This window comes from Syngnathus leptorhynchus, chromosome 11 (assembly GCF_054491065.1).
Source record: "Syngnathus leptorhynchus isolate UIUO chromosome 11, UIUO_Slep, whole genome shotgun sequence".
NCBI classification, from domain to species: Eukaryota; Metazoa; Chordata; class Actinopteri; order Syngnathiformes; family Syngnathidae; genus Syngnathus; species Syngnathus leptorhynchus.
Window position 1 is genome coordinate 4,166,046 of NC_141205.1, and position 26,527 is coordinate 4,192,572.

Below are 26,527 nucleotides of genomic sequence, written 5' to 3' on the forward strand. Positions count from 1 at the left end.
TGTTTCGGGGGCTCTGTTGTTTGTCAGCTGGCAGGGCGGGCACAGGAAGCCTGCTACTGCTTCATACAACACTCGACCCATTTATCTGAAAATAAGACCCACAAACCCGCTCACGTAAATAATTCCATTCAGCTCTACTGGAACGACCGTTCTTCGTTTCCTTTCTTCGTTTTGCCCCTTCTTTGTCAATGTCCTTCTTGACAAAGTCTCATTCTGGTGCTGTGATTTTATTCATCTTCATATGTTGCCAGAAAGAGGACAGGACCAGTTCCATTTCTGTTGTTTCTATGGTCTGTTCTTCGTTTTTTATCACTCCGGCTTGCTTTCTTTCATCCAAATCATCAAAGATCATTTTCTTAGAAGGCGAAAAGCCGACATTTGGCGAGCAATGAAATCACTGCGCAAACCTTAAAAGGAGGAGCGAAAAAGAATGCTGTGCAGGTAAAGAATGAAAACATTGATTTGTCTCAGATAACATCACGCTGAATAGGAGCGCCTCAGAGAAAAAAACTATTTTTGGACTGCCAGTTTAGAAATCATGTAGAATTTCCACAACTGCAGCCATAATGATGATACGGCCATGTGCCCGCATTTTAATGTGTGCACTTGATTTGTTTTATTTTTACACACAATCAGTGTTTGATCACATTTTAAAGAATTTATCCAGAAAGCTTTTAGGAACACGTATTGGCAGTAGTCTCTTTGTTGTTGCCAACCGCATGTCGCCAAGTAAATCAAAGCTAGTTTCCACCTGTGCTAACCTGAAACAAAATGGCATTTATACTTCACACATCATCTTAAGTTCACTTGAATGCCTGAGAATGCAATCGAGCGACACTTTCGCTACTGATGTGAATCTGCATATTTATTTTCCCCAAGCAAAACGAAAGATGACAGCCGTGACAGCTCCAAATATTCAAGCTACGGGACTCTGATTTATGCTTTTCTTGGTCATCCGAAGCAGTAAACACATCAAACACATCATTGCCTGAAGTCACCCCATTGCTTTGGTTTCCAACCACCCACAATTGAGCTCCAACTTGCTCGGCTCCCATTAGCGTTGTTTCCAAAATAGTGAATGTCGTCAATCTGGAAATAAAGTCCTGCCCAGAAGACAAGTGCAGACAGAAATCATTCGCAACAAAACTGGCGAAAAATAATTAACAATGCAGAAAAACATTCATCTCTTTTGGGTTGTTGATGCTGAGGGCATATTGATGACTGAGGGATGAAACTGGAGAGCCCCTGAGGTGCATTACAGTGGCGAGCAGCTCACAAGTGAGGTCAAAACTTGGAGGGGGAAATCATTTGCCAAAAGGAATTATGGAAAGGTTTCAAATGAAACTGAACCGTTGCTCCAAAGGAAATTTTCAGTGAGAGGATGATTTTTTTGGAAATAACAAAACAGATTCAATCAAATACTTTATCCTAAATCTAATCCCAATTACTTTTCAAAATGAAGTCTCCTGTGCATCAAGATTGAATTTACCCTCAACGCGTCTGGTTACTACTTTCATTAATTAAGGATTGCACACTAAAAGGCACCTCTGTGATTTGTAAGTACCGCTAAACCTTTTCCTGTCCTTCTGCCCATTTCATCAGTCCTGCATCGATTCCCCCGGATCATCGGTCTCCCGTGAGCTAGAACGTAAACCTATCAACTGCCTTCCACCTTTAATTGACTTTCTATCTGTCTTTGCATCCGTTTTAGACGCGGTAATCTTCACTGACAGCTCGCCATGTTGTGTGTATGAGAGACACACTCATTGAAATACAAAGAAACTTACAAGCATAACAAATATTTAAAACATAAAGAAAGAAAGAAAGAAAGAAAGAAAGAAAGAAAGAAAGAAAGAAAGAAAGAAAGAAAGAAAGAAAGAAAGAAAGAAAGAAAGAAAGAAAGAAAGAAAGAAAGAAAGAAAGAAAGAAAGAAAGAAAGAAAGAAAGAAAGAAAGAAAGAAAGTAGAATATAATGAATAAAAAATATGAATCCGAGATTACTTGGGCCTCATGGAAAATAAAATAAAAAGCATATTTGTTTAGGTTTATATACGGAATACCTTCAGTGAGTACAATTTGCCCAATTGTGCTGAAAATGATATACTAATACGGCCATGACAGAGAATTGATCTCCAACTTTTATTCCCTCAATGTGGCACACTTTTTGCAAGCTATCGATGATGCTAACCTTCCAGACGGGCAGCCGTGCAGCCTTCGGGCATTGTTGGCCGTCGGCAACAAGGGATAAGAGATCACGGCACTCACATTCTCTGTGCTCATTGATTTGACTGCTTCTGTTGGCATGAAGTGTCGCTTGCTGGAGCACAAGTGGTTCATCGACATCAACGCCAGCCTTTTCTTAACCCGGCCAGACTTGGGGGCCGGGGTTGCCCTACATTGTCTAGGTCGAGTGTTCGACACAACTCCATTTGCCCACCATTTCCTTCAGTCCATTTACTTTGGAAAGACACAGTCTGTCAAGTTAATAAGTTTAAGGGCTTAATGTTTTCATGTAGCACGTGGCACATTTCTTTCAACTGTCCGTGTAATTAAAAGAGTGGCGAGCTGTCCCCGTCGCGTGATAACATGAACGCTCAAATGTGCAAGAAGGCGATCTGAGGGGAAAGGGTTTCAAATAACCTATTTTTGCGAATAAAGCGCAAGACAATAGCGAGTGCAACCCAAGTTGCTTCTGTTTGGAAACAATCAAATGTGACAATGTATCCCCATCATTTGGAACTATTCATGAATGTGGCATTAAAAAAAAAAAAAATGGTGTCACAAACTGGTTCCTGCTGTCAAACTACGGTTGCTGTCAATCAGCTGGATGAAGATGGCTCATTGTTCCACGGGCACATCAGTGCGCATCATCTGAGCCGATTCTGGGTCAATCCCCCTCATTTCCGCTCACCGTCAGTCTCGTCTGCTCCCCCGCGGGGGGGAAGGCGGGACAAGAAAAATTCAAATTAGCACGCTTTCCTTCGTTTGCACAACAGATGGCCTCGGCAAGGTCAGAGAGGTGCGAGTCTGCTTGATTCCGATCCACTTCAAAGTTGAACACATTCGCCGTATTTTGGATGGGATGAAGTCTTTTGTTTTTATTTACAGTAGATGATTCTCCGCTTGGGTTCCCAACAGAAAAATGATACGTGTTGTTGAAGACACTGAAGAAGTGGGGGGGGGGGGGGGGGAAGATACCTTTCGGATCATCTCCCTAAGGCCAAAGAAAATGTTCTCCAAAGATGAAAGCGCAGAAACTCTCGAGACAAAATACACTGCAGCTTATAAAGGGCAGCAAACAAAAAGCTGAAAACGTGCTAGGCCTCATGACTGATGCATAAGAAGTTGAGCAAATTCCAACAAGTGGCACAAAGACAGCCTTTGAAAGAGGCTCGCAAGGCTGGACAAATAATCTTTCATGTAAAAATTGTTCAGGGGCCCAGGGGGCAAAAACGTTTTGTTCCAAGAAGCACTTCAGTGTGACACCAAACTTCGGACATTGTATAAGCGAATCGAGATCGCTCCCACAATTCATACTGTCATCCAAAGTCAGTTTATTTATGGGTGCGTGAAACTAATTTAGCTGTCTGTCTGGGCTGCAACACACAGTAATTTATTATCATAAATAACCATGACACAAATTGTTAAGAATAAAATCTGTTATGGTATCTGCTAAATTGAACAATATTCGATTTATTTTCCTTCAAAAAGTCCTGAGATGCCTAACAACATCAAAACACTAGAAAATGGAGCGATTGCAGCAGACAGCGAACAATTTGAAATAAAATCAAAGTGGCCAAGATTATTTATTTACATCATTTGCTCATTTGTGTTTGAATTGAGTACAATATTATAGATGTTGAATAATGGCCCATCTTAATGTTGCAGACTAATTGTATGCTTTTCCCTTCCGTCGGACAAAAGCTTGACCCCAAATTAAAAATGAGCATCTTTAATTTCAATTCATGTCTTGGTAATGCTACCAATTGACAGCTCGCCATGTCAAGTGTGCCTCCTTTATCTGTGTTCACAACAAAACAAGCTCTTAGACAGCAGCGATTAAGCTACTTAGCATCGTAGGTGCTTATTGGCCAGCTGGCCGACCCACACGTGCTCGCACGCACGCACGCACTTGTGCACAACTTTTGCAGACTACTTTATCAGAAGTTTAATCACAATGTAACACCTAATCCCAACAAAATGCTAAACTTGATCCCACCTCTTTGTATTCCAGCAGATTCTGACGGCTGCTCCACCGGAGCATGAACGATATTGCATCGGACACGATCTGGCCCAAATTTTGACATGTATGGGAAACACGGCCAACACATGCAGCTGTCCCAAATTATTCATACACACCATGCTCTTCTTAATAACACACATGCGGATGCACGCTCATTGCAAGCATGTTTTCCAGCAGCGCCTTTTCACAGCATTTATTTTTCTTTTACAACCATACCCCCCCCCCACACACACACCAACTCACCCTTTGTCTTCCTCTGACTTTATTGGCAAATGTGTGCAAACTCAGCACAGAGCACAAACACCCGCACTAACATCAGACTCATTCACACAGCATCCTCACTCGGGTGCACGGTTAAAAGGCTCTATGCTATGGCCACTATCTCTTTCTTAAAACACACAAAGATGTAAATACGAAATGACTACAGCTTTTGCATTAAGGCTAGACTCTCCTCCTTGGTCGAGGTGAGGGAAAAAAATAAGAAGGTCGTGTTTTTGTTAACGTGTTACGACTTTCCGAAATGTTACGAAATAATTTTTTGAGAAACAAGTCATTCATTGAAATTATGACTGCGCTGGGAGTTAACGCTTTAAAATTCTTAACATTGTAATCCGATTCAACTTGAACCGTGAAGAGATTTGTCGAGGTCCTGTATGATCAAATTCAGACTGAATGACTTTTGCGGCGTATAGTTGATGAATAATTTCATCAAATGCCAAATTGGGACGTTAACAGTTTTAACTTTACTTTGATAAAGAAATCATGAGCCTTCATTGCTTCGGTAACAAACAGTAAATGATCTGAGTCATTCGTTTTAGAGACAAGAAGTTCATTAAAGTCTTTGTTATCCATTCATCCTTCTTTACTATAAGCTCATAGGGAGGGGAAGTACATTGTGGTCAGGTCACCACTTAATCATGAGGTTGACAGTCAATGTTCTACTTCAATTAACCTAATGAGCACGTTTGCTTTGGGTTATTATTTTTTTTGCAAGAAAGATTAAATGCAGTGAGAACATTCAAACTTCTTGCTACAAGATAAAAGTGTTCAAGAAACTTATTTTTTTCTTCTCAAATTCATATTTTGACTAAGATGAATCATCAGAAGCAGCCGTTGAACAGGAAGTACGAATCGTTCGCCGGTGGCTTGACAGGAAATTATTCTGCAACAACAGCAAAACCATAAGAGGGCTTGTTTGTCCGTATGCCAAAATGCAACATCTCACAACCTACTGAGGCCTTTTACAACCCAAAATGAAATTCAAGTAAAAATAAAAAATGGATTGAGTTCTAAGTTTGTTGCAGCTTGGCATTGCCTTTGTAGATTGGTTGCGCCCTCAGTCAGTCAGTGTGCTTGCAAAGCTCCGTAACACAGCAGTCAGCTGTTTCCAAGCACCTTCAACTCTTTAACCCCAGACACTCCTTCATGCTCAATGTTTGTATTATTATCAATCCCAGCGTTGTCACAATAAATGAAAAAAAAAAAGATGTCTGCTTAATTAATCCGTCCAAGCTTGACTGAAACGATAACATTTTATTGTTTGGGGCTTGCACCATCAAATATACCCCCTAATATATTTTCACTCGAACCATTATAACGTTGCCATTATAAAACATTCACCCGGGACAACAACAACAAAAAGAGAGCATGTGATTACGAGGGTGAAGAGGAAGTGGTACGCAGTTAGTCGACAGCCTGCACGAATGTGCTCCATGTCATGTTTCCTGCTCGTACCCCTCCCCCATCAGAAATTTTTTGTGGGTTTTTCGGACATAATGTCTGAAACTGCAACGCAATGTAGTTGAGGATCGTTTTGAAGTAACTGCTTTTCCATACGCTCTCCGAATAAATTTCCCATTGTCGAGTGTTTGCAGGTGAACAAAGGCTCTCACTCTTCTCCACTCGCAGCAAATCTGCAGTAGGCTTGTGCTACCGTGAATGTTGAGAGCCAGTGCCAGAAATGTCTCATGCCGCGCTGACCCGCATGAACACCAAACAAATATGCACCACCTGCCACGATATTTCCCACCTACGCCAAAAAAAAAAAAAGGCTGCCCCTCGGGAGACGGCGCCCGTGTGGCAACGTACGAACGCTCACAGGAAACAGGCGAGACCGGAACCACGTCCGACAAACAAAACTTTTTTTTAAGCACCCAAAGTCTTTGTGTGTCAATTGGGAGGGGGGGGGCTCACCTTATCATTTTGTGACCAGTTTCTCCATAGAAACAAATTCAAAACTATCAACATCAGCCAGTATGCTGGTTTTTTTATTTATACATACAAGTATACATACAAGTGACGCCTTTATTCGATGGCTGAGTTGATGCCTTCCATGAGGCAAACTCGGCGATTCCCCGGGTCACAGAGCTTAAATTAGAGCGGGAGAAGATCCACGAGGAAAAGGCTGTTAAGGTGAGAACATCTATCAGCCATCACAAGGTCAAAGACCGCAAAAAGGGCTAAACAGATTGGTCTTTGTGTCTATTTATGGTCGGCCGTGCATGCTGACTTAGCACTTTGGCGAGAGTGACTTGCCGCTCTCAGACGACGACTTGGCAGAGTTGCCGTGAAAGAGAAAACAGGATTACCCAGGAAATGTACGTGTTACAGAAAGTCAATGAGTGACATTTACAAGAAGACACTGAGGAGCTTGCAGTAAAGTTTCAATTTGGGCCAGACGCGTCACTCTGGATATCGGGGTCTCACGTTATCGCTTTAAGACTTCCTTAATGAAATACGTTATTCGACTACACCCATTCCCGAGTGCTCCTATAGTCGCTGGAGTTGCGACTGTTACTTTTGTCACTGCATTTCCAACAAGTCACAACACGAACAGGTGATTCACTCGTTCGCTGCCATTGACGGCTATAGACTTCTAATATCAATTTGAACTGGGCTGGCAGTGAATGAGTTAAAAAGAGCGGATAGAACAAAGGACCAAGGACACAATGAGGAGAAAATGGTGAAGCTCGTCGTGGTGGAAAGTTGATTTTGAAATCTGAAAACAGACTTTAGTGGGAGCGTTTCTATTTTTATGAACACGTGTGTCTCCATGATGAACTTTGTTCTACGTTATCGAGAGAGCAAGTTGGATTTTTGCGCAACCATTGGCCTTAACAGATTCCTCTTGTGCTGGTGTACATCTCGAGATGTGGCAATAGCATAGGCTGACTAAGGGGTATTCAAAAAAGACAGTTTTGCCTGGAAAAGCAGTAAGTTGCTCCATATACTTGCGTACACATTTCATTATATGTAAAGTGACATCATCAAATGTAGGCCTTGGATACATTTAAAGCCGGTTCACTCATTTTGTGTGAACCGGAATTGTTTTTACAACATTTCCTTTTTACTCGGCCTCAGCTGCAAGTTGAATTCACAGTGTGTGTGTGTGTGTGTGTGTGTGTGTGTGTGTGTGTGTGTGTGTGTGTGTGTGTGTGTGTGTGTGTGTGTGTGTGTGTGTGTGTGTACATTTATATACATGTGTAACCGTGTCGCTAGCCATTCTTCAAGCAGGCACATTTGAATGCAGATTGTAGGTCATGTCACTGGTCATTGTTTGGGGAAGCCAGCGTAGACATTCAGGAAATGGATACCGCCGACTCAGACTGGCTCCGACCTCCTTTCTGTGTATGCTCGCTCACGCACACTTTATGCGGGCTGGCCTGAGGGCACTACAACATGGGACCAATTACAACACCCCCACCCCCATCTTTCTTATCAGTGGTCAACTTTCTCAGGTTAAAAGTCTGCGAGGTCAGTGGGAAAGCCGGCAGAGCTGAGCAGGAAGTTTATTTGCGTCTCGTTTCCTGTCAAATATACATTGGCTGCCACTTAGAGAGCACGTAAATACAAACACATGGCCGACAGCAGAAGCGCGAGCTCGCCCACCGGCATTGTAATTACACAAACGCTGTTTAATTACCACGTGAGACTCTCGTTAATAGGTTTGAGGCGGCGTGTGTGACTTGGATTAACTACGGATGACAGATTTTGCTCGACCTTGTATATATTCGTCACACACTGGCTGATGATATAAAAATAATAAAAAAAACGGAATGGCGTTTGATGGCAGCTGTCACGTTCAAACAAGGCGATCATCTGCTCTTCTTCACTTCAATCAATAAGTTTAGTTGAACAGCAGCCACCAGCTGGCTGTGAGGCTTGACTTTTTTTTTGGGTTGTTTTTTTTTTGTCAACACCACCGCCTTCCCCACTTCCTGTTACTGTCACTGCGAGTGAGCACAAAAGAGATACACTCAGCTGTAAATGGAAAAGTGACTCCCAAGCTTGCCCTGGGGAATCGGGGAGCTGCGGTGCGGTTCATCTTAAAAGGGTCTGCACCCCCCCCCCCCCCCCTTTCAAATTCCATGAATGAATGCCTCCCAAAGTGAGGAGGGCTCAAGAGGACAAAATTTCGCTTGAGTGCTATGACATTATGAATGAGAACTGTCATTGTTTTCATGTAAATCTGGAGAGACAAGAGTGTTTCAAAAGTCTCGCATATGCACATTCATATCAACAATATTTAAGGGGGGGGGGGGGGCTGCCAAAATTTTCTCATGTGAACACAAAAGCTGCTGTGCTGTCCTGTCCAAGCCTGGAGGTGCTTTTCCAACAAAGGCAGTCTTCCAGGCTGTGCCTTTGTGTTTAGAGAGAGGGGGGGGGGGGTTACAAATCAGGTTCCAGTAAACCATGATTTTTTTTAAAAAAAAATTTAAAGTCACTTATTAAGATATACAGCAGTTTGGTTTTTGAAAAGAGAGCCCATTCTTTTACTCCACACCTGGCTGCAGCTGTCCTTGTCACATCAGAATGAAAGTATTCTTTCCACTCAACATGCTGTGGAGGACAGCATGCAAATGCAGAGGTAGTGTGTGTGCGTGTGTTTGTGTTTGTGTGTGTGTGTGTGTGTGTGTGTGTGTGTGTGTCACGGCATGCACACCTTATCAATGCCGTCACGTGCATACACAGTATTTCAAAAAAACTTGCAATATCATTCAACATAAATAGACAATCAGTGAAGACTGGAAGGTGCGCATGATGTTTCAGACTCATGCCCGAGGGGGACAGACACAATGTGGTCTGCAGAGGACCACACACACCTAGAGAGAAAACAACAGATCCGAGGGCTTACCTCAATGCAACCTTCACGCAGCAGTCACCCTGGCTCGCCATTGTCTCGTCTCAGGTCCCACGCTGGTCGTGGAGGAGAACAGCTCTGTTTGGGATTCAGTGCGTGGCCGCGATGCTCTGCAGCGGCGACTCTCAAGCGTCTCAGGTCGGCGGGGTTGCTGTCAAGATCTGCCCATGAACGAGTGGCTCTCCTGAACTCCTGTCTGTTTCAATCCCGCGTTGGAGCTCATCTTGTCTGATCCGGGTGCGTCCACTACGTTGCAGACTTGAATCTGTGATAGCAATGTTGTTTTCAGTGAGTCCCTTTGGCTACATGTCTGAAACACATGTGCACGTCACTGAACGTTGCAACGCTCCTGAGAAACGCTGCAGCCTGATGGAGCGGCGAGACCATCAACTCAACTGGAGAACGCTGCCTTCATGACTATCGGAATTATTCAACTCCTGGTCTTCGTGTCAAATGGGCTCTCATCCCCATGTTAACTTTACATCTCAGAGATACAAGTCATTCGTGGAATATTATATAGGCTTTTTTTTCCTGCCGCAAAATTCAACTACAATACTAATAAGAAGGAAAGGGGAGAATCAGACAAACGCATCTCCTCATTATATTATCATTGATATTACTTTGTGTGCAAGTAGTGAGGGTTAGAAACACATAAGAACTCATAGGCATTGGATTTTAATTTAATAACGAACCTGAAAAATGCTGCGTCTTTTCTAAAATTTGGTAATAACCGAGCGTTATTGAATGCATCGTGAATATATTTGATTGACATCAATTTTGACCAATGACTGGTGTTCTTGTGGCGGAGGAGGCTTCGCGGCCCCGCCCAGAAGCTCACACCCACATAGGAGGCCACGCCTACACTATAAATTGATCGAGCGTCAGCGGCCGAGTGTTCAATTCACTAGTTTAACTAATGCGCCCCAAGGTGGAAGGTCCAAATTCTCAGGCAGACGCTACGTTCATGCTTATGGTCTCACAGAATATGGAGTTCATTTAAATGGGAAGTTAGTACATACACTTCCTCCTGCTGAGTCAAATCTAAAGAGGAAGTCCTTTCTCTCTGTCTCTCTAAACAGTTTACATTATAGTGTATAAAAAAAAAAATCTAAGCAAAATAAAAACTAAAAAAAATCCCAAACTCTTCGACCCTTGGTGACCAGTCTAGCTTCTCACTCCAAGTCAGCTGGGATAGATTCCAACTCGCTGCAGATCCTGGATATTTTTTACAACATGCAATATGAAAATATGAAAATGAAAATCTGTGATCACACTGAATGCTGTGTTGCTGGCAGAGCAGCTGATTTTTTTTCAAAAATAATCGGGTGACCTGGAGCCTTTCCCAGCAGACTTTGGGCTTTAACTGGTTGCCAGCCAATCACAAATCAGCTCAAACATATATTAACATTCTCAAATACCCTATCGTGCAACTTGTTGGCATGTGGGGAGCCAGAGCAGATGGAGGTTTGAAACCACCTGACCATCGCCTGACCCTGTTTCAGTATGGCCTTGTGACAATCAATACAGGACATCTATAATTAATAATAAACATCTACTCACAGTCACACATAATAATCATATTCATGTTATAAAACGCGGACATAAGCTCGGTTTGCATGCTCGAGAAGCTTATGACGCGTGCTGTACGGAGATCCCGGTGGTGATGGAAGTGCTACACCGACAACGTTCCTCGGAAGCAGTATTGGATTCCACACAAGATTAACATTTAGTTATGAGGATAAAGCTTCAATCCCCCTTGATCTGGAACAGCAGCCACAGCAAACATACAAGTACACACACCAAGATACTAAATTATTGTCTTGTGAACTTCATAAGTTACATAAGGATCCGTTTGATCACCAAGTCCCATGTATTCCTCTCGGGGCATATTCGCAAATCGTTAGCCTGAATGGCAGTTTATCAGAAAAGCACATTTCATAACAGTGTCGCATGCAAAATCCTCGGGACATTCGAGTTTTGTCATTGCCACAATATGATGCTGCCTAATCCGTATTTCCACGTATAGTCAATACAGAGTGTAGAAAGATAAACACTCCTGATGCCTCTTGGCTCCGTCTGTACCATCAATCCTTGGCAATTTGCATTTTTGTCCTCTAGCTAAAGACAAAGAGATGCTTCAAGACCTAAAAAAAATAGGACTCGGATTCTGTGCGTTATCTTCTCAGACAGAATTTCTTGGTCCACCCTGAACATGTATGTAAATTAAGATGAAATCATAATTACCTGAGGATATTTTGTTTTAGTGACATTTCTGTTATACTCTGAGATTTTTCCAAGATAAAATAATAGAAAACACTGAATCGATGAAGATTGGACAGTGTCAATCGTTCCGGATTATACTCGGCATGGAACGTTTTTCTCTCCTTCGCCTTTATAGGTCGCCTGAAATAGAGGCCACAAGCGAGAGATGGAAGATGAGACTGCACCCTAATGTATCCCCCCCCATCTTTATTCTTTGATGTCTCTATAATCCCCGCACATGCATTTTTCTTACATTTGGCTTTGAAGCTGCTAAAAGCTAATCTCTTATACTCTCCTCCGGAACAAAATTGCCTGAATTGGCGCTCATCTGACTCAAATGAGCGGCCAAGTGAGAGTCAAGGATGTTGAATGGAGAACAGTTGTTTCACTTTCCCGCAATCCCCTCGATTTAATGAGAGAGTGTCTGTGCATGTTTAAAAGTGCGTTACATAGAAGCCACTTATGTGTTTTTACATTTTCAGGGTTTTTCACATGGTGGCGAGCACAACAGTTCATTGCCACATCTTGGCAGTGTGATATCTTCAGTAAGTCACTATTCGATTTTAGACAACGTTTCATAAGGTACAAATAATTAGGAGTCGCTAGAAACCAACAGAGCGCTCTCTGAATTTTACTGCCCCTTTATGCCACTTGTGCAAAACCAAAAACATGTTTGCTCCCCCACCCTACTGTCAGATATCAGTTCCGAGGGATGAACACAACCCAATGTGGACGAACGTTCCAGCTCTCGTGCCATCGGGCAAAAGCTGACCCACACTTTGCTCCATATCTGCCCGGCCGGCCTCGGATGTTCCCCGCTGGGTTGCGAATGCGCGGCGGCTGCTTGAAAAGCCGGAGGGCAGATCGTAATGGCTGCAGTGGCCTCTGGAATTTTCACTCATTGACTGACTTACTACCCCATTACAACAAGTCTATGTGTGTGCGTGTCAATTTATGTGTGTGTTCAGAGTCGAAAATCGACAAAGAGGAGTTGTTTCCCTGATGGTCAGCTCCAAAGTCTTGCCAAGTCCTTCTCATTCTCATTCACAAAAGACTAATAGAGTCCATCTGTGTCACATGGCCAAAAGCCCCCACAGCTGTAACTACAAGCTTGTACTGCAGTGACCTTCCATTTTCTAGAAGCGCTAATCCTCATTCAGGTCACGGGCAAACGAGAAAAAGCTTTTCACACCTATGACCATGTATGTCTTTAATGAACTTCACTTTTTTGTTTATGATACGAAGGCCTTTAAAAGAATAGTATCATCATGTACCTGCATTATGAAATATACACGTTATGAAGTACATTTACAAATTGGGACAAGCTTTGAGTTTACAGTGTGAGCGGTATTACTTTTTTTTTTTAACGGTTAATTTACATAGAGATTCAAACTGGTGCAATAAATCATCACAGTGAAAGGTGTTTAGAACATTTTGTTAATTTGATTGAATTTAATTAACATGAGAAGCAAAATATTAGAAACACCTCTCGGCATGGTGAAGTTCAGTTTTACACCTCGTTGAATTTAAATTAAATAACATATTACGATTGATCAATGTCGTAAAGAGAACCAAGCATTTTTAATGAAGTCACAATTTTATTTTATTTTTACTCTTCTTTGGACCAATTCAATCATCCAGTGATGTTTACACCGTCTAATGGTTGGAGTGTTGACCATTGCATGACTTGTGTCAAAGTTACATCATTGGATTCTTTTAAAATTTGAAAAATATCTGTCAAATGATGACAACTCTGTGTTGTGGTTGTTTGATGAGATAAACAATATATACTGCCCAGCAGGTGTATTTACTTGCTCCTCCAAAAGGGTACTTTGCACCTGGTTTCTATGGCAACAGTCTCTAAAGCAGCCATGCAGGAGGAGATGCTGAGCTGGTAGAAAAGTCACCAGATAGGTCCAAGAGAAAGTTTGTCAACTTTGTACGACTTCCTCTGTTTCTGCATACATTTCCGATTTCATGCAGTCCTAAAACTAAATCAAGAGAACCTGAAGTATTCTATTAAGAAATTAACCAATATTATAATTCTGATAGATTGAATGAAACAGATCCATCGGGTTTCTAATTGTTTAAGTGCCAAATGTCTCACTTACCTGCCGTTTGCTGTTTAGCCACAGTACAATATCAAATTGAACAGATTAATAAGTTGCCATGACAGGTTGCATGAAATAAATACAGTAGGGCCCTCAAAAACAATCTATTGTTGGATACTAGTTGACCTCACAGTTGAAGGAATCATCATAAAACCTTTATTAACGCTATATAAAATCCTTAATGTGACATCAGTGCCTAATAAAATGAAACGAAAATGACTCACCCTTTGATGACAAGTGGAGAAGAGACAGAGACAATTGTAGTTTGCATTGAGATAGACGACAGCTTATTCATCATTAACTGTCACGGAAAGTGTTTGAAATAGGTCTGATGGCAAATATTTACATACTTATATTGTATATTAACAAAAAAAAGATGTGTAATCAATCTCCCAGCACATGGATGACAGCAAAACATCATATGCTGAGCAAGTGTTTGAAGCACTGTTATGACATCATCGCCTTGACGTGATTAGGCCTGTTAAATGATGTCGATACTAAATATATATTTCATTATATGTTATTATTCGGTTGCTTTTTTTCCAAATTCCCAAAAATAGATCAGCTTTTATTGTGACCAAAACGTACGTGTAGCAGACACATAGAAAACATGACATTTCGCTTAACGTCTCCCTACTTTGTGATATGTCATGAGAGCATATCTGTTTTCCCAATGCTTACGTACAATCTCTGTATATCCTCCCGCATTCCACAAACATGATAATTGAAGACTCGAAATTGTGCATGTTTGTGAGTGTGAATAGAGGCAACCAGAATAGACCCACTGGATGGAAACCAAAAAAAAAAAGTTGTGCTTGAGAGGATGATGCAAGGGAGAGGGTGTTTGCATGTCACCTGATATAAAACCAAGATATGCCTATTTCATTCATGTGCTGATATGGAACATTGACATGATCCCAGGAAATCCACATTCCTTAAGAAATAGTTTTGTGGTATTTTCAAACATCATTGACTCATTCTCTGTGGTCTTAAAGAATCTTCTTGATTGGCTCCTCCTCTGTGGTTTTGAGGAATCTTCCATACTGGAGTCCTGACACGTATGCAAACAAGAATATTTGAGTAGACATTCATGACTTCTGTTCACAAATACATATTACAATGGGGGGGGGGGGGCTGTCAAATAATGTTTTTGGTAAAGAATCCTATTGCTTTTAAAAAACAATTTACTTGACATGTCCATACAGAAAGCTGAGCATGGCACACTGCAACGTAAAAAGACAAGCAAAGAAATCAAATTCCAAGCTTGTTTTCATTTGCAAAACACACACACACACAAAGCCTATACTCCATTCTCTGAGTAAATTGGATTGCTGGTTGGGGGGGGAGAAAAACTTGATTATAAACAGCCTCCCCCTCACTCTGGTGGCGAGCGTCACTTAATAATGCTAAGTGCATCGACACGTCGGTGGCCTCGCTCGAGCTGTACATCAATTTGATACACCCTTCATTCAAGTGTAAACAAATATATGAAGTACAGTAAATTAGAAGGAGAGTAAATACTATGAATTACTTCCATAAGCAAAACATCTACTTGAGTCTATTTAGTACAGCATTTGCTTATGAGGTTTAGGGGGTTGTTTGAAAGTCAAATCTATCATTATTATGCTTTATGCAATATGATAAGACAAAAGTGAAAGCAAGAAAAAAGCTCCATATAAGATTAAACAGTAACTTCAGAAGGCCTGTGTGTATTCTACAGGCATTGTAAAATGTTTGCCCTTGCACGAGAAACGATCAAATATGTTTTGCTTGATGAGTTTTATTCTCATTTTTTGCAATTGGGTTCGAATCTACTCAGCTGGGACAGGTTTCCGCACGCCCGCCATCCTCGTGAAGCGGTTGGGATAATAGATGCATGGTCAATTAGAATACATGTACAAACTGAGGTCTATGCAGTACTTTCCGGCTCTGTGCTGCCACCTAGTGTTTATTACGTCAAATACAATTGCACTTCACAGCTGATCGGTGTGTATTTGTGTTACTGTTCACCCAAGTCATAGCAACAACAACAAAAACGAATTTTGAACGGAATGTACAATTCAATTGTTGATATTATACGTCGATATCTTCGCTTATTTATATGCCAGGTGTAGTGGAGGGTGACAGACGATTAACTGTTCGTCCACTAGATGGCAGAAAATTCAATTAATTCGTGTATCCACTTATTCATATCCACTTTGGTATACTTTTTGCGATATTTTTGTTTGGTGTTGTGCTGTCAGAGATCCGTTACATGTCTTCACTCTAATGTTGGAGAACTTTGTGTTATGTTATTGAAAGTGAATACCTTGAGAGTGAAAGTATCAGCACCACCAGGCAGGCGCCTCATTTTACAATGAATCATACATGAGTGGGACATTTAGAAGGTATAACTCTTCTCCAGTGGGTGGTCGGTTGTTGGAGCCACATTAAAATAAATACACTTCTCATAAAGATCCTTTTTGGAGTAGATTTATTGATTTTTTTTCCCAAAACGAGATGACAATGTTGCCAGCTCAGGAGGCGGCCAAGATCTACCATACCAACTACGTGCGTAACGCCCGTGCGGTAGGAGTGCTATGGACCGTGTTCACCATCACGTTCGCCGTTATTACGGTGGTGGTGTTCATCCAGCCTTACTGGATCGGAGACAGCGTCAACACGCCTCAAGCCGGCTACTTTGGCCTCTTCCACTACTGCATTGGAAATGCGCTCACCTCGGAGCTCATCTGTAAAGGCAGCGCTCTGGACTTTGGCTCCATCCCGTCTGGGGCCTTCAAGACGGCCATGTTCTTCGTAGGCATCTCCACTTTGCTGGTGGTGGGAAGCATCGTGTGCTTCAGCCTCTTCTTCTTTTGCAACGCCGGCAGCGTGTACAAGATCTGCGCCTGGATGCAGCTGGCCTCCAGTTAGTGAGCATTTAAGCAGACACAGGTCACAACATTAGGTACACCTGCAAATATGACATGCAACATTGCATAAGTGAAAACAAAATTGTTTAATCCTCAAGTGCCCTTTAGAATGCACTGAATCATATATGTATACAGACAGGCGAGTAATATTTGGACCTAAAAAAAAAAAAACGATTTGAAAGTTCTCAACACAATATTGGACTCACCTCCAGGTCACCGCCCTCCTGTGGCCCCTTTCTCCGTCAGGCGCTTGCATGGTGATCGGCTGCATGATTTATCCTGACGGCTGGGACTCGGAGGAGGTGAAGCGAATGTGCGGCCAGCGGACCGACAAATACACCCTGGGCAACTGTACGGTGCGCTGGGCCTATATCCTGGCCATCATCAGCATCATGGACTCGCTCATCCTCGCCTTCCTGGCCTTCAGCCTGGGTAGCAGACAGGACAACTTGCTGCCTGAGGACTTCCAAGTGGAGGAGAAAGGTACCAGCACTTAGGGGAGGAGGATATAACATGCACTGAAAGGAAAACAGAGGACTTGAGGTCAAAAGTTTCTTCATTCATTGCGATGACTCAATTTCTGTTGTTTTTCTTCTCTTCACCGCAGACAATGCATGAACCTACTGGAGACCGCCCACGAAGATCAAAGTTCTTTTGGATTCACTGCAAATCCAAATGTGACGTGGATGCTTCATTACTATTGGTTCAATTTAACACAAAACGTTAATTAGACCAATAGCAAAAAAGAAAACATTGGTGTCTTTTGAGCAATGATGAGTCGAGACAGGTGCTCAAAACGGACGTTTAGAAACACTTTATTCTTCTTTACCTACAGAAAATAAACTTGGCTGAACAGGAGAACCTTTTAAGAACCTATGAGCAAATTTCTTTTTGAGCTATTATTATTATTGATGTGAGTATCGCCCGTTCCATGCAGTTAAAAAGCACCGGAACATCCCTCCCCAAAGGCGACTTTCGTAGGCCCAGTTTGATGTCTAATGAATTCTAAAACCTACTCTTATGATAATAAACAAGAATAGCGTGGGTTTTGATGATATTGTGCAAAGCTGAAAAACAAAACAAAAATTCTTAGCAAAACTGTATAAAGACGGATCCTCTTTCCTCTTGTAATTGTGTACAAATGTAAAAATGTTTTTCTAATCCTTTCCGTGGCGGTCAGGTTCTTTGAGAGCCGTTTGACCACTAAAGATAGAAATGATGGCACGGCTAACGCGATGGGAAACAAGACTGCGCATATTTGGCTTCTTGGTGATCTAAAAAAAAAAAAAAAGTGGGTGATTTTAACAGTTACTGCTTGCTTGTACTCAAGCGGAAGAACTACAGTAGATCTTAAATTCGAAGAGGAACTAAAATATCTGTCGACACCAAAACAAACTCGCCCTGCCAAATGAATCCAAGATTTGCTTCCTCTTCTGTGGGTAATCGAAAACAAATGTGGATGGCAACTAAGGTGCAGTCTTAGCTGGTGTGATAAGTGTGTGCCGGCCGGCTGCATCTGAAGGCCATGAAGAGTGCACAGTTTCGGTTTTAAGCCCATTATCTTCACACCCATCCTGTGTGTGCGTGTGTGTGTATCCCAATTATGTGCACGTGATCTTATGCCAGCCAGGCATTAGAGAGACACTGAGCAGCCGTGGCTCTTCTTTCAGGGACAAGGTCCAGCATGGGCTGCAGGAAGCTGCCGAAGTTGTGCGCCTCTTCTTTGGACCACTCGTACTTGTCCACCAGCACGTCAAACATCCCCCATGGCTTCAACTTTGTGATGTGTCGCAGGTCACCTGGGGTCAAATGGCGCATTTGAAAAATGAAGGAAGCCACTCACAACTCGCACGGGAGAAAGGCAGACGATAGAAGCGGTGTGTGTGAGTTTACCTTTCTTGGTGAAAAACTCCTTGGAGTATTTGCCCGACGTGATCAGCTTGCGAGGAACCTTGCCGAGCAGTTCGATGATCAGAGCTATGTGATCTGGAGACAATAAAAAAAAAAAAAAAAAAAAAGATATTGGCTTTGGTCTTGCATGTCTTTGTGGTAGGATTTGTCTCTGGAGAATCCACAAACCTTCATCTCTGGAATAATCTTCTCCTGAGTGAGGTTCAAACAAATAGTCACCAGTTGCCAGTTCGAAGGCCTGAAGATGGAGGAAAAACCATGAGAACATCAAGTATTTGTGATGACAAAGTTGCATTTATTTATTTCTCCTCAATCGTCATCAACACATGACACATAGATGAGCTACAATTTTTCAGATCTACAGGCATCCGGCGTATCTGCGTTACCATGCAGGCTGTGCTCCAAATATCTGCCGGCGTGCCATAGCCAGCTCCTAGCAGCACCTCGAGTGAACGATACTGCCGAGTCTGGATGTCGTCCGTAAAATGCTTGTGCTGCGCGAGACGGAAAATCGATTTAGTCAGTGGGCACATTTCCGTCCAATCCGTTGAGAGATGCAAGTGTGTCCTTTCTAATCCTCACCACCCAGCAGGCGTTTCCAAGGTCGGCGATCTTAACGTGCAACTTGTTAGCGTTCAGAGGGTCCAAGGGATTTACTAACAAGCTACTAGATGATTCTATTGGAGGAAGCAAAGGAAGACAAAAAAAAAAAAAGCGCAGATCGTTAGTGACAGGAAATGCCTCCCACAAAAAGATATATTTAAAAATGATATTTCTGCCAACTAACCATTCGAACTATTTTCTTCATCTTGACCTTGCGTTTTGTTCTCCCCTTGTGTGTCCATCTCCTCCTCCTTTCGCTCTCCCTTGACAGCATCAATCATCTCTGAAGTGGCAACGTCGGAGCCGAGGGAAGCGGGTGGCTCGGGTTCCTCAGAGCCTCCGTTACAGCTCTGGAAGTCGTCTTTGTTGCGTACTTTGTCGAGAGTCTGTGTTTTGTCATCTACTTGCTTTTCATTCTGTTGGTCCTCTAGCTCTTCTGCAGACTCCTTGGTCCCATGCTCCGGGCTTTCTCGGGTGGCCTCGCTCACCGGTACGGAGGCGTTACCGTTGCAGTTGACCTCCATGTTACTCTCCTCCTTGGTGGCGCCCTCTGTGGGTACACTTGGCTCAGCCGCCTCTTGGGGGAGCTTGACAATGGGAGATTCTGTAACAAATGTCGTAACGCTTTAATAACCACTTCAACATTCTCAACACTTTGCATAAAATAAGCTCTTCCTGTAAGTGCCTTAGTAAAGAGGATCATGCAAACATTCTGTCAGAGGTATTAATTCGGCAAAAATGCAGAATTTGATTTTGTATTTACTGTTGGCTAAGATGTTTGGTGCAGCAACATTTGCGTAATCACCTGCGACGGGATGCTCCGTGTCATTTTGCAACGTGGTCGGCACCGAGGTGGGGGCAGAAGAGATGTCAGACGTGGTTTCTTTTGTGTCCTCCTCTCTCTCTTCTCCAGCTTTGAGTGAGGCTTCTACTCCCACTTGTCGCTGCTCTGCCTGCTTCTTCTGCTTCTTCTTCATTTTTCTCTTTTTGTTCTTTGACATTTTGCCCATCTTGAGAGAGAGAGAGAGAGAGAGAGAGAGAGAGAGAGAGAGAGAGAGAGAGAGAGAGAGACAAGAAATGATCCATTTGTATTCGAGAGAGAGAGAGAGAGAGAGAGAGAGAGAGAGAGAGAGAGAGAGAGAGAGAGAGAGAGAGAGAGACAAGAAATGATCCATTTGTATTCGAGAGAGAGAGAGAGAGCGAGAGAGCGAGAGAGAGAGAGAGCGAGAGAGCGAGAGTGCGAGAGAGCGAGAGTGCGAGAGAGAGAGAGAGACAAGAAATGATCCATTTGTATTCCGCACAGGCATTGGTACGAGTCAGTTTGAGGAAAAAAAAATATATATATATATAAATTACCGGCTTGGGTGCTGGAGCTGTACTCACTGTGGGAAGAGAAAAAGAAGAGGAGGACTGCATTACTCGAGGACATTGGAGGTCCATCTATCACCTCGATGGAAGCTGACTCACACCGAGATGTATTAACAGACTCGTGCAGAGGCTGTGTCTCACTTCTCAGAGCAAGGTGGTCGTTTAAACATTCACAGTCAGCGATGACTCATAGCTATCTTCTCCAAACAAATTTAGAATCATTGAAATTGCATCCATAAAGAAATCATCGAGCTAATCGCTCAGTGATGTCAATTGAAGACGACAGCTGGAAATCCAAATCGTAAAAGTGTAACCTGCAGAGCCAGAGGGCGGTGCCACGCCGGTTTTCTGCCATTGCGTCGCTTCCACAGCCATTTTCTTGATATAGGACTCGTTGACAGTGAGAAGAATGTTTTCTGGCTTGATGTCTGTGTGGATGATTTTACATTTCGTGTGGAGGTAATCTAAACCCTGGAGGACCTGCATGAAAAGTGACCACGTACCATCAGCGATATCTAAACAAAAAACCACACTTGAGCTTTTTCGAAAGGTTTGCTGCAGTACCTGTCGAATGATGCTTTTAACACAAGGCAATGGTAAGCCTTGATAATTTGACTTGATGATCCACTTTAGAAGATGGTACCCCAGCACCTCAAAGACCATGCAGATATCTGGTGGAACGCAAGTCAAGGAACAACACAAGCCGCATTTTGTCGACCCACGGTGGACTTTGCGACTAACAAATGAATGATCACGACATTCAGAGGGTGTGTGGGTGTGCTGTCAGAGAGCACAGCTGCAGACTGGATACTGCGGGAGAAGAAGAAAAAAAAAAGTGATGGTGCCAACGTCAATGCATCAGAGCCCGTGACACCCAAGGATGTGCCAATGCACAGCGAGCTGTCAGCAGAAGACCCACAAATAGCTATGCAGAGAGATGAGGCGCAGGGTTTGAGGGCAGAGGGTGTCAAAGTGAGTCTACAAGTGGTCTCCAAGGACAATTGTGTTCAAAGATACGCGTGCCGTTCGTGCCAGAAATTTTGAAGTCATCAAGAAGCTGCACCACTCGCTCCCTGCTGGGATCACCGGGGTCTGTGTTCCGCACCTGGAACAACCGAGACACAGACAGACAGACAGACAGACAGACAGACAGACAGACAGACGTATTAGGGGTATTTGGCTGAAACGAAACGCTAAAAAGAAATGAAATTGTCCATCTTACAGATTTGAGCAGCTTGATTTCATCCAGGGCCGTTTCTGTGTAATGCTCAGCGCTTTTGACAACCTTCATCGCTACAAAGCGCTTCTCCCTGCAAGATACACACAAAAACAACATTTTTTGGTGTGAATTAAAATGTATCAAAGCAGTCGCGTGAGGATTTATTTATTTTTATATGCAAAATATGAATTTACGTATCTCTACGGTCTAGTGAAAACTTACTGGATGTCCCAAGCTAGCCACACAGTCGAGAAGTGCCCCCAGCCAAGCTTACGGATCACGTGGTATCTTCCGTTGAAAAGATCTCCAATCTTCACGTGGTGATATCCCCCTGACCAAACCATAATGATGTGATTCAGGAGGGGTTTTTTTTTTTTCTTCGTTTTTAATCATTTGCTCTAATAACAGACAGAAAGTTGTTACCCTTGCAGTAGTCACTGGGGTCTTCTTGCTCATCATCGTCAGAGCCCAGGATCTCCTCGTCTTGATCGGGGACAGGAGAGTCTGTCTGACTTGGTTTGGAGGTGCCACCACAGCTCTGAGGCTCTGACCTTAGGGGAGGAAAAAAAACAGGAGGCGGTTGGGTCAGAGGTCACAGAAAAAGGACATTTGGAAAAACAAGAGAAAGACTTTTTCCTAATTCTGTTTTTAAGTCAGAAGGATGGAAGGAATTGCAGCTGACCAAACTAATGAAGTAAACTAATCATGTTAATTATATGATCGTCCGCGAGGGGAGCATCGCACTTTCCAAACTCCTTATGTGTTGCTGCCTCTAAGCCACGTCTTCATGCGTCATCTCAGTGATGCTCACAGAAATCCTGCATTGCAAAACATGTTCAAATCCTGCTGAGTGAGCAGCTGAAAAATTGACATTTTCCTGCTTTGCCCTCTCATCACTAGCAAATCCAAAGTCTTTGCCGCAGCCGTTACTAAAATAGCAGCTATTACTCGAGAGGGCAATGGTGGAATTGGGGTCAGCACAGTCTCCCCCTTTAGCCACCCCCCCTAATTAACAAGCACACAGAAATCATTGCAATACTTATGCCGCTGGATAACAATACTGCCAAATTGGAATCAGAATGAGTCCGACTGAATCTGCTGCTTCATTGGAGTTGCAGAGGGTCAGTTACTCAAAACAAGACGGACACAAAGCACAAAATGTCTTCTCATCTGAGTGACCACCAAAATAACACAAATGAGAATCCTTCGACCGAAACCTAATATCATTAAACATTGACTGCTTTGCTGAACGGCTGATGTGGGTTACGGTGTTGTGATGAGCAAATATGAACATAAATAAATGAAAACAATATTTGCCCCATTGGTTAAACAGGACGGCCCAAAGCAAAGTAATTGCTGTTTCTGTTTGTCTAAAACTCAAAAAACGTGGACATGGTTCAACCTGTAACGTAAACTTGTAAGATAAGGAGCCCCCGCAGTGCTGAAAGGTCAAACTGCAGAGAAAAACAACAAGCCACCAGCTTTAGGAAGGAGACCAGAACGCAACAACCAGCACCGCCGGTGAGACTTTAGACCACTTTTCGCTTTGCGATGTTTTTAAAATAAACAATGAGGCACTGACTTAGTAACACGCGACTACTAAATAACAGACAATAAACAAGTCAACTTAGCCCCAACGTTCCAAGTCAAGGGCAACCAATAAAACAGATCCAAATATCACAGATGAACCTACTGAATGTTCATCAGATAACATTTTATTTATAGAAACTGTTCTTGTCAACATCCTTAAAACATACCGGGCAATGAATAAAAACGGCATTTTTCTCGTCAAACAAAATGTTTCCCAACTTGCTTATAACACTTCTCTGCAGCAGCCTTAGCACAGAAATGTTGTTACTATATAAATATTATTGAATGGACAACACAAAGGCCTAAAACATGCAGTTATTTAAGAAAATAGCAGTCATCGTGAATATTAAAAACTATCAAATACATCCAAGTCATGAATACAATGATTTAAAGAGAAGCAGTAACTTTACAAGAGAGACTTGTGCATATGCATGATTTCTTTTTTACTGCAGTACACACACACTAACTGACATTCAAACAATCTTTGAATGGCAAAAGTCAAGGGCAAACATAAGCATCCTGCGCTATCAGGACAATGTGGAAAATTCAACATGTGGACCTGATTCAAGAAAACAATCCAAAATGGTTGTCAGATCTGCCTGCTTACCTGCAGGATGCACGGATACCCATGGGACTTGAAGCAAGGAGGAGGACAGGACAGTGGAGGAGACAAGGGCAGGTGTTCAAAGATGCTCTCACTCCATTAGTCAAGAGTGATGGGGAGGGGGGGGAATATTCAAGGGTGAGGAGGTTGAGGAATGAGTAGCACAGTTGAGATGATCCAAAAGAAGCAAAGACAAGTGCCGACACTCAAGGCATCGGCGCTCGCGCGCAGTGTCTCGCTTCTCTACTTGCACATCGGCTTACAATCTCTTCATTGCTCTCGTCCTCTCTCTCTCTCTCTCTCTCTCTGACCGAGAACTCTCCTTGGCTGCCGTCAGCCTCTGGCCCCGCCCCCTGCACTAGCAGCAGGGAGATGATTGGACTACTTAGCTGAGTACTGCAATGCAGGTGAGGGACCACATCAAGCATTTCTTTCACTCCACCATCATCATTACCCTCAATCACAGGCTAGAGAATGTTAACATCACTCACTCCTTTGCGCCGGAGCAGCAAAATGTCACCGGGGCTAAACACTGCAGCATTGAACTGCGATTGGGATGCTTACTATGTGATTATTGGACCCACCTTGCAGTGACAACCATAAAACTGAAAGCCAGAAGTGCATTGTTTGTCTTTACTTCAAAAGTATTCTTCAGTTCTTCTCGCAATATGTTTCGACTTCCTTTAATATCACCCAAAAAAGGCCAAGAGACGATCAATACATGCACATCAATCCAACGCAGGCCAAAAAGAGGTTGAGTGAAATGCACTAATGCCTTCCGTGGCAAGCCGAGCACAATGACACTTGCGTCACTCGCGGCCTTTATATCATTTTTAGTTAGTCTTCTTACTTGACGGGGAAAGAACGAAGGACAAGTTAACACGCAGGGTGAGGACAAAACGGATAGTGAGCCGGAGTAAAGCTCAAGATGATGGGTTATGTAATAAACTGCAGTTGAGAAAACAAGGAGGCGGTGAAAGATGAAAATAGTGGGCAATGATTTATAACCACTAGTATACGATGCAAGGAGAGTCATGGAAATGTTGGTGACATTTGTATGTTGTTGTTTTTTTTTTTTACGGTAATTAACAACCCTCTGAAAGAAAAATCATAATTGTTTGACACCCCTGCACATAGCAACCTTAAGTATTTCTTCAGTCGTGAATAGCACGACTTGGTATGAAGATGGATTACTTCAAATATAATGTAATAAGCAAACAGCCTACTTACTTCAAATATAATGTAATAAGCAAACAGCCTTTTGCAAACCTTCATGAGAACTTACTTCTTTCCACTTTTTCGTGCCTTTGTCCTCTTCTTCCTTGCCTGTAAAGCGAGTACTGGCAAGTAGAAAAACACCACATGGGTTAAAATCGGAACAGTCCATATCCATGTTGTACAGCTTTCTTCGATCAAAAATACAAAATAATAATAGAATCCCTAACAAAAACCATAACACAACATAGCATCACGTTTTATTAGGGAAGGGGGGTCCTAGAATGATGCATCACGCTGACAGGTTCTCAATGCATAGTCACACACCCAATTTGCTAACTAGGTGCATCCAAGTTGACAAGTAATCCAGCCTTTATCATTAACACGAATAGTTTGTATTGACTTAGTGGGCTGGTGGAACTTTAGGAGTTGACGCTTTCTCATTATTGTAGAAAGTTTGAGCGCATCCGGATTCCGAACATTGCTTGTCTCGTGGACACAACTAGCATAAATGCTACAATACGCACACAAAGTAAAGCGCATGGTCCACCTTTCAACTATTACTTGATGGGGTTAATACTACAAGAGACATTATCATTGTGGTATAATCTGCCTCCGATCGAGTTTAGAGTAACTACGATAATCTAATGTGAAAGAAGTGTTAAGTTAACGTACCTTTTCTTTCCATCGCGGCAAACCAGTCAGCGAGTGTTGCGTTTAGGAGGCGTTGGAAATACCAGAACTATAGTCTTTCCATCGCCATGGCGGTAACCAGTCAGAGGGTGTGTTCAGGAAACCTAAGAAATATTCCAACTTTGTGTAGTCACGCATAAAATTGTAAACACCAGTATGTTGAAATGAGATATTAATGATTATATTCCCTTTGATTGACAATAATCGATGTTGCTGTCGTGTGCATATGAAATATGTCCCTGTTGTAGTTTGTTTGTATTGCATGTGTCAACATAACCGGTTTGAACGACCAATCGCTATTTCCCATGTCCTTTGTCTACCAGATGGTTCAGTTCTTTCCCAGGCAGCTCAAAATAAACACATATTTAACAATACATTTACGTCACAAGTATCTTTACTGCTTATTTAAGTTGTGACATTATATACACTAAAAATATATTTTAATTTCAAGTATAGTTTGTATTCTGTATTGATTATGATGTATTGATATACAGCACTGTGTTTTATGTACACCATTCAGCCTTCACATAATTTAAAAATACATATTAAGAAAAAGTCCAGTAAAGACTATGTATTTCTGCCCCATAGTTGGTAGCAAGCTTGTACAGAAATATATTTTTTTTAAAAGCGTGCAGTAAATATATTTCAGAATTGTA

At 42.5% G+C, this 26,527-nt stretch overlaps 3 protein-coding genes across 7 annotated transcripts in view; 1 reads left to right on the forward strand and 2 right to left on the reverse strand.

Moving 5' to 3' along the window:
* kif21b (kinesin family member 21B) overlaps nt 1–9,765 on the reverse strand; it is a 37,599-nt gene extending 27,834 nt beyond the window's left edge. For both annotated transcript variants that reach the window (XM_085924284.1, XM_085924285.1), the window contains exon 1: nt 9,378–9,765. In XM_085924284.1, coding sequence (XP_085780410.1) covers nt 9,378–9,418 — 41 coding nt within the window. In that variant the 5' untranslated portion in view covers nt 9,419–9,765. The remainder of the gene's footprint in view (nt 1–9,377) is intronic.
* Nucleotides 9,766–16,255: 6,490 nt separating this feature from the next.
* On the forward strand, nt 16,256–17,165 carry lhfpl5a (LHFPL tetraspan subfamily member 5a). The gene is made up of 2 exons (XM_085923846.1): nt 16,256–16,664; nt 16,915–17,165. Exons 1-2 carry the CDS (start codon nt 16,256–16,258, stop codon nt 17,163–17,165), a joined length of 660 nt encoding a protein of 219 aa, XP_085779972.1.
* A 301-nt stretch (nt 17,166–17,466) lies between these two features.
* On the reverse strand, nt 17,467–25,994 carry srpk1b (SRSF protein kinase 1b). Of its 4 annotated transcripts, none has more exons than XM_085924988.1 (16): nt 25,854–25,993; nt 25,249–25,303; nt 22,193–22,320; nt 21,992–22,100; nt 21,773–21,860; nt 21,568–21,655; nt 21,115–21,221; nt 20,865–21,030; nt 20,539–20,564; nt 19,988–20,192; nt 19,367–19,786; nt 19,162–19,256; nt 18,966–19,073; nt 18,748–18,817; nt 18,562–18,654; nt 17,467–18,467 (listed from the first exon to the last, which is right to left on the reverse strand). In XM_085924988.1, the coding sequence occupies exons 1-16, from the start codon at nt 25,864–25,866 to the stop codon at nt 18,286–18,288; spliced, it is 1,953 nt and encodes a 650-aa protein (XP_085781114.1). In that variant the 5' UTR covers nt 25,867–25,993; the 3' UTR covers nt 17,467–18,285. The 4 variants fall into 4 exon arrangements, with proteins under 4 accessions (XP_085781114.1, XP_085781113.1, XP_085781112.1 ...); XM_085924987.1 differs by lacking the exon at nt 25,854–25,993 and adding an exon at nt 25,706–25,736; XM_085924986.1 differs by having other exon boundaries at nt 18,562–18,817; nt 25,854–25,994.
* Nucleotides 25,995–26,527: the final 533 nt, after the last annotated feature.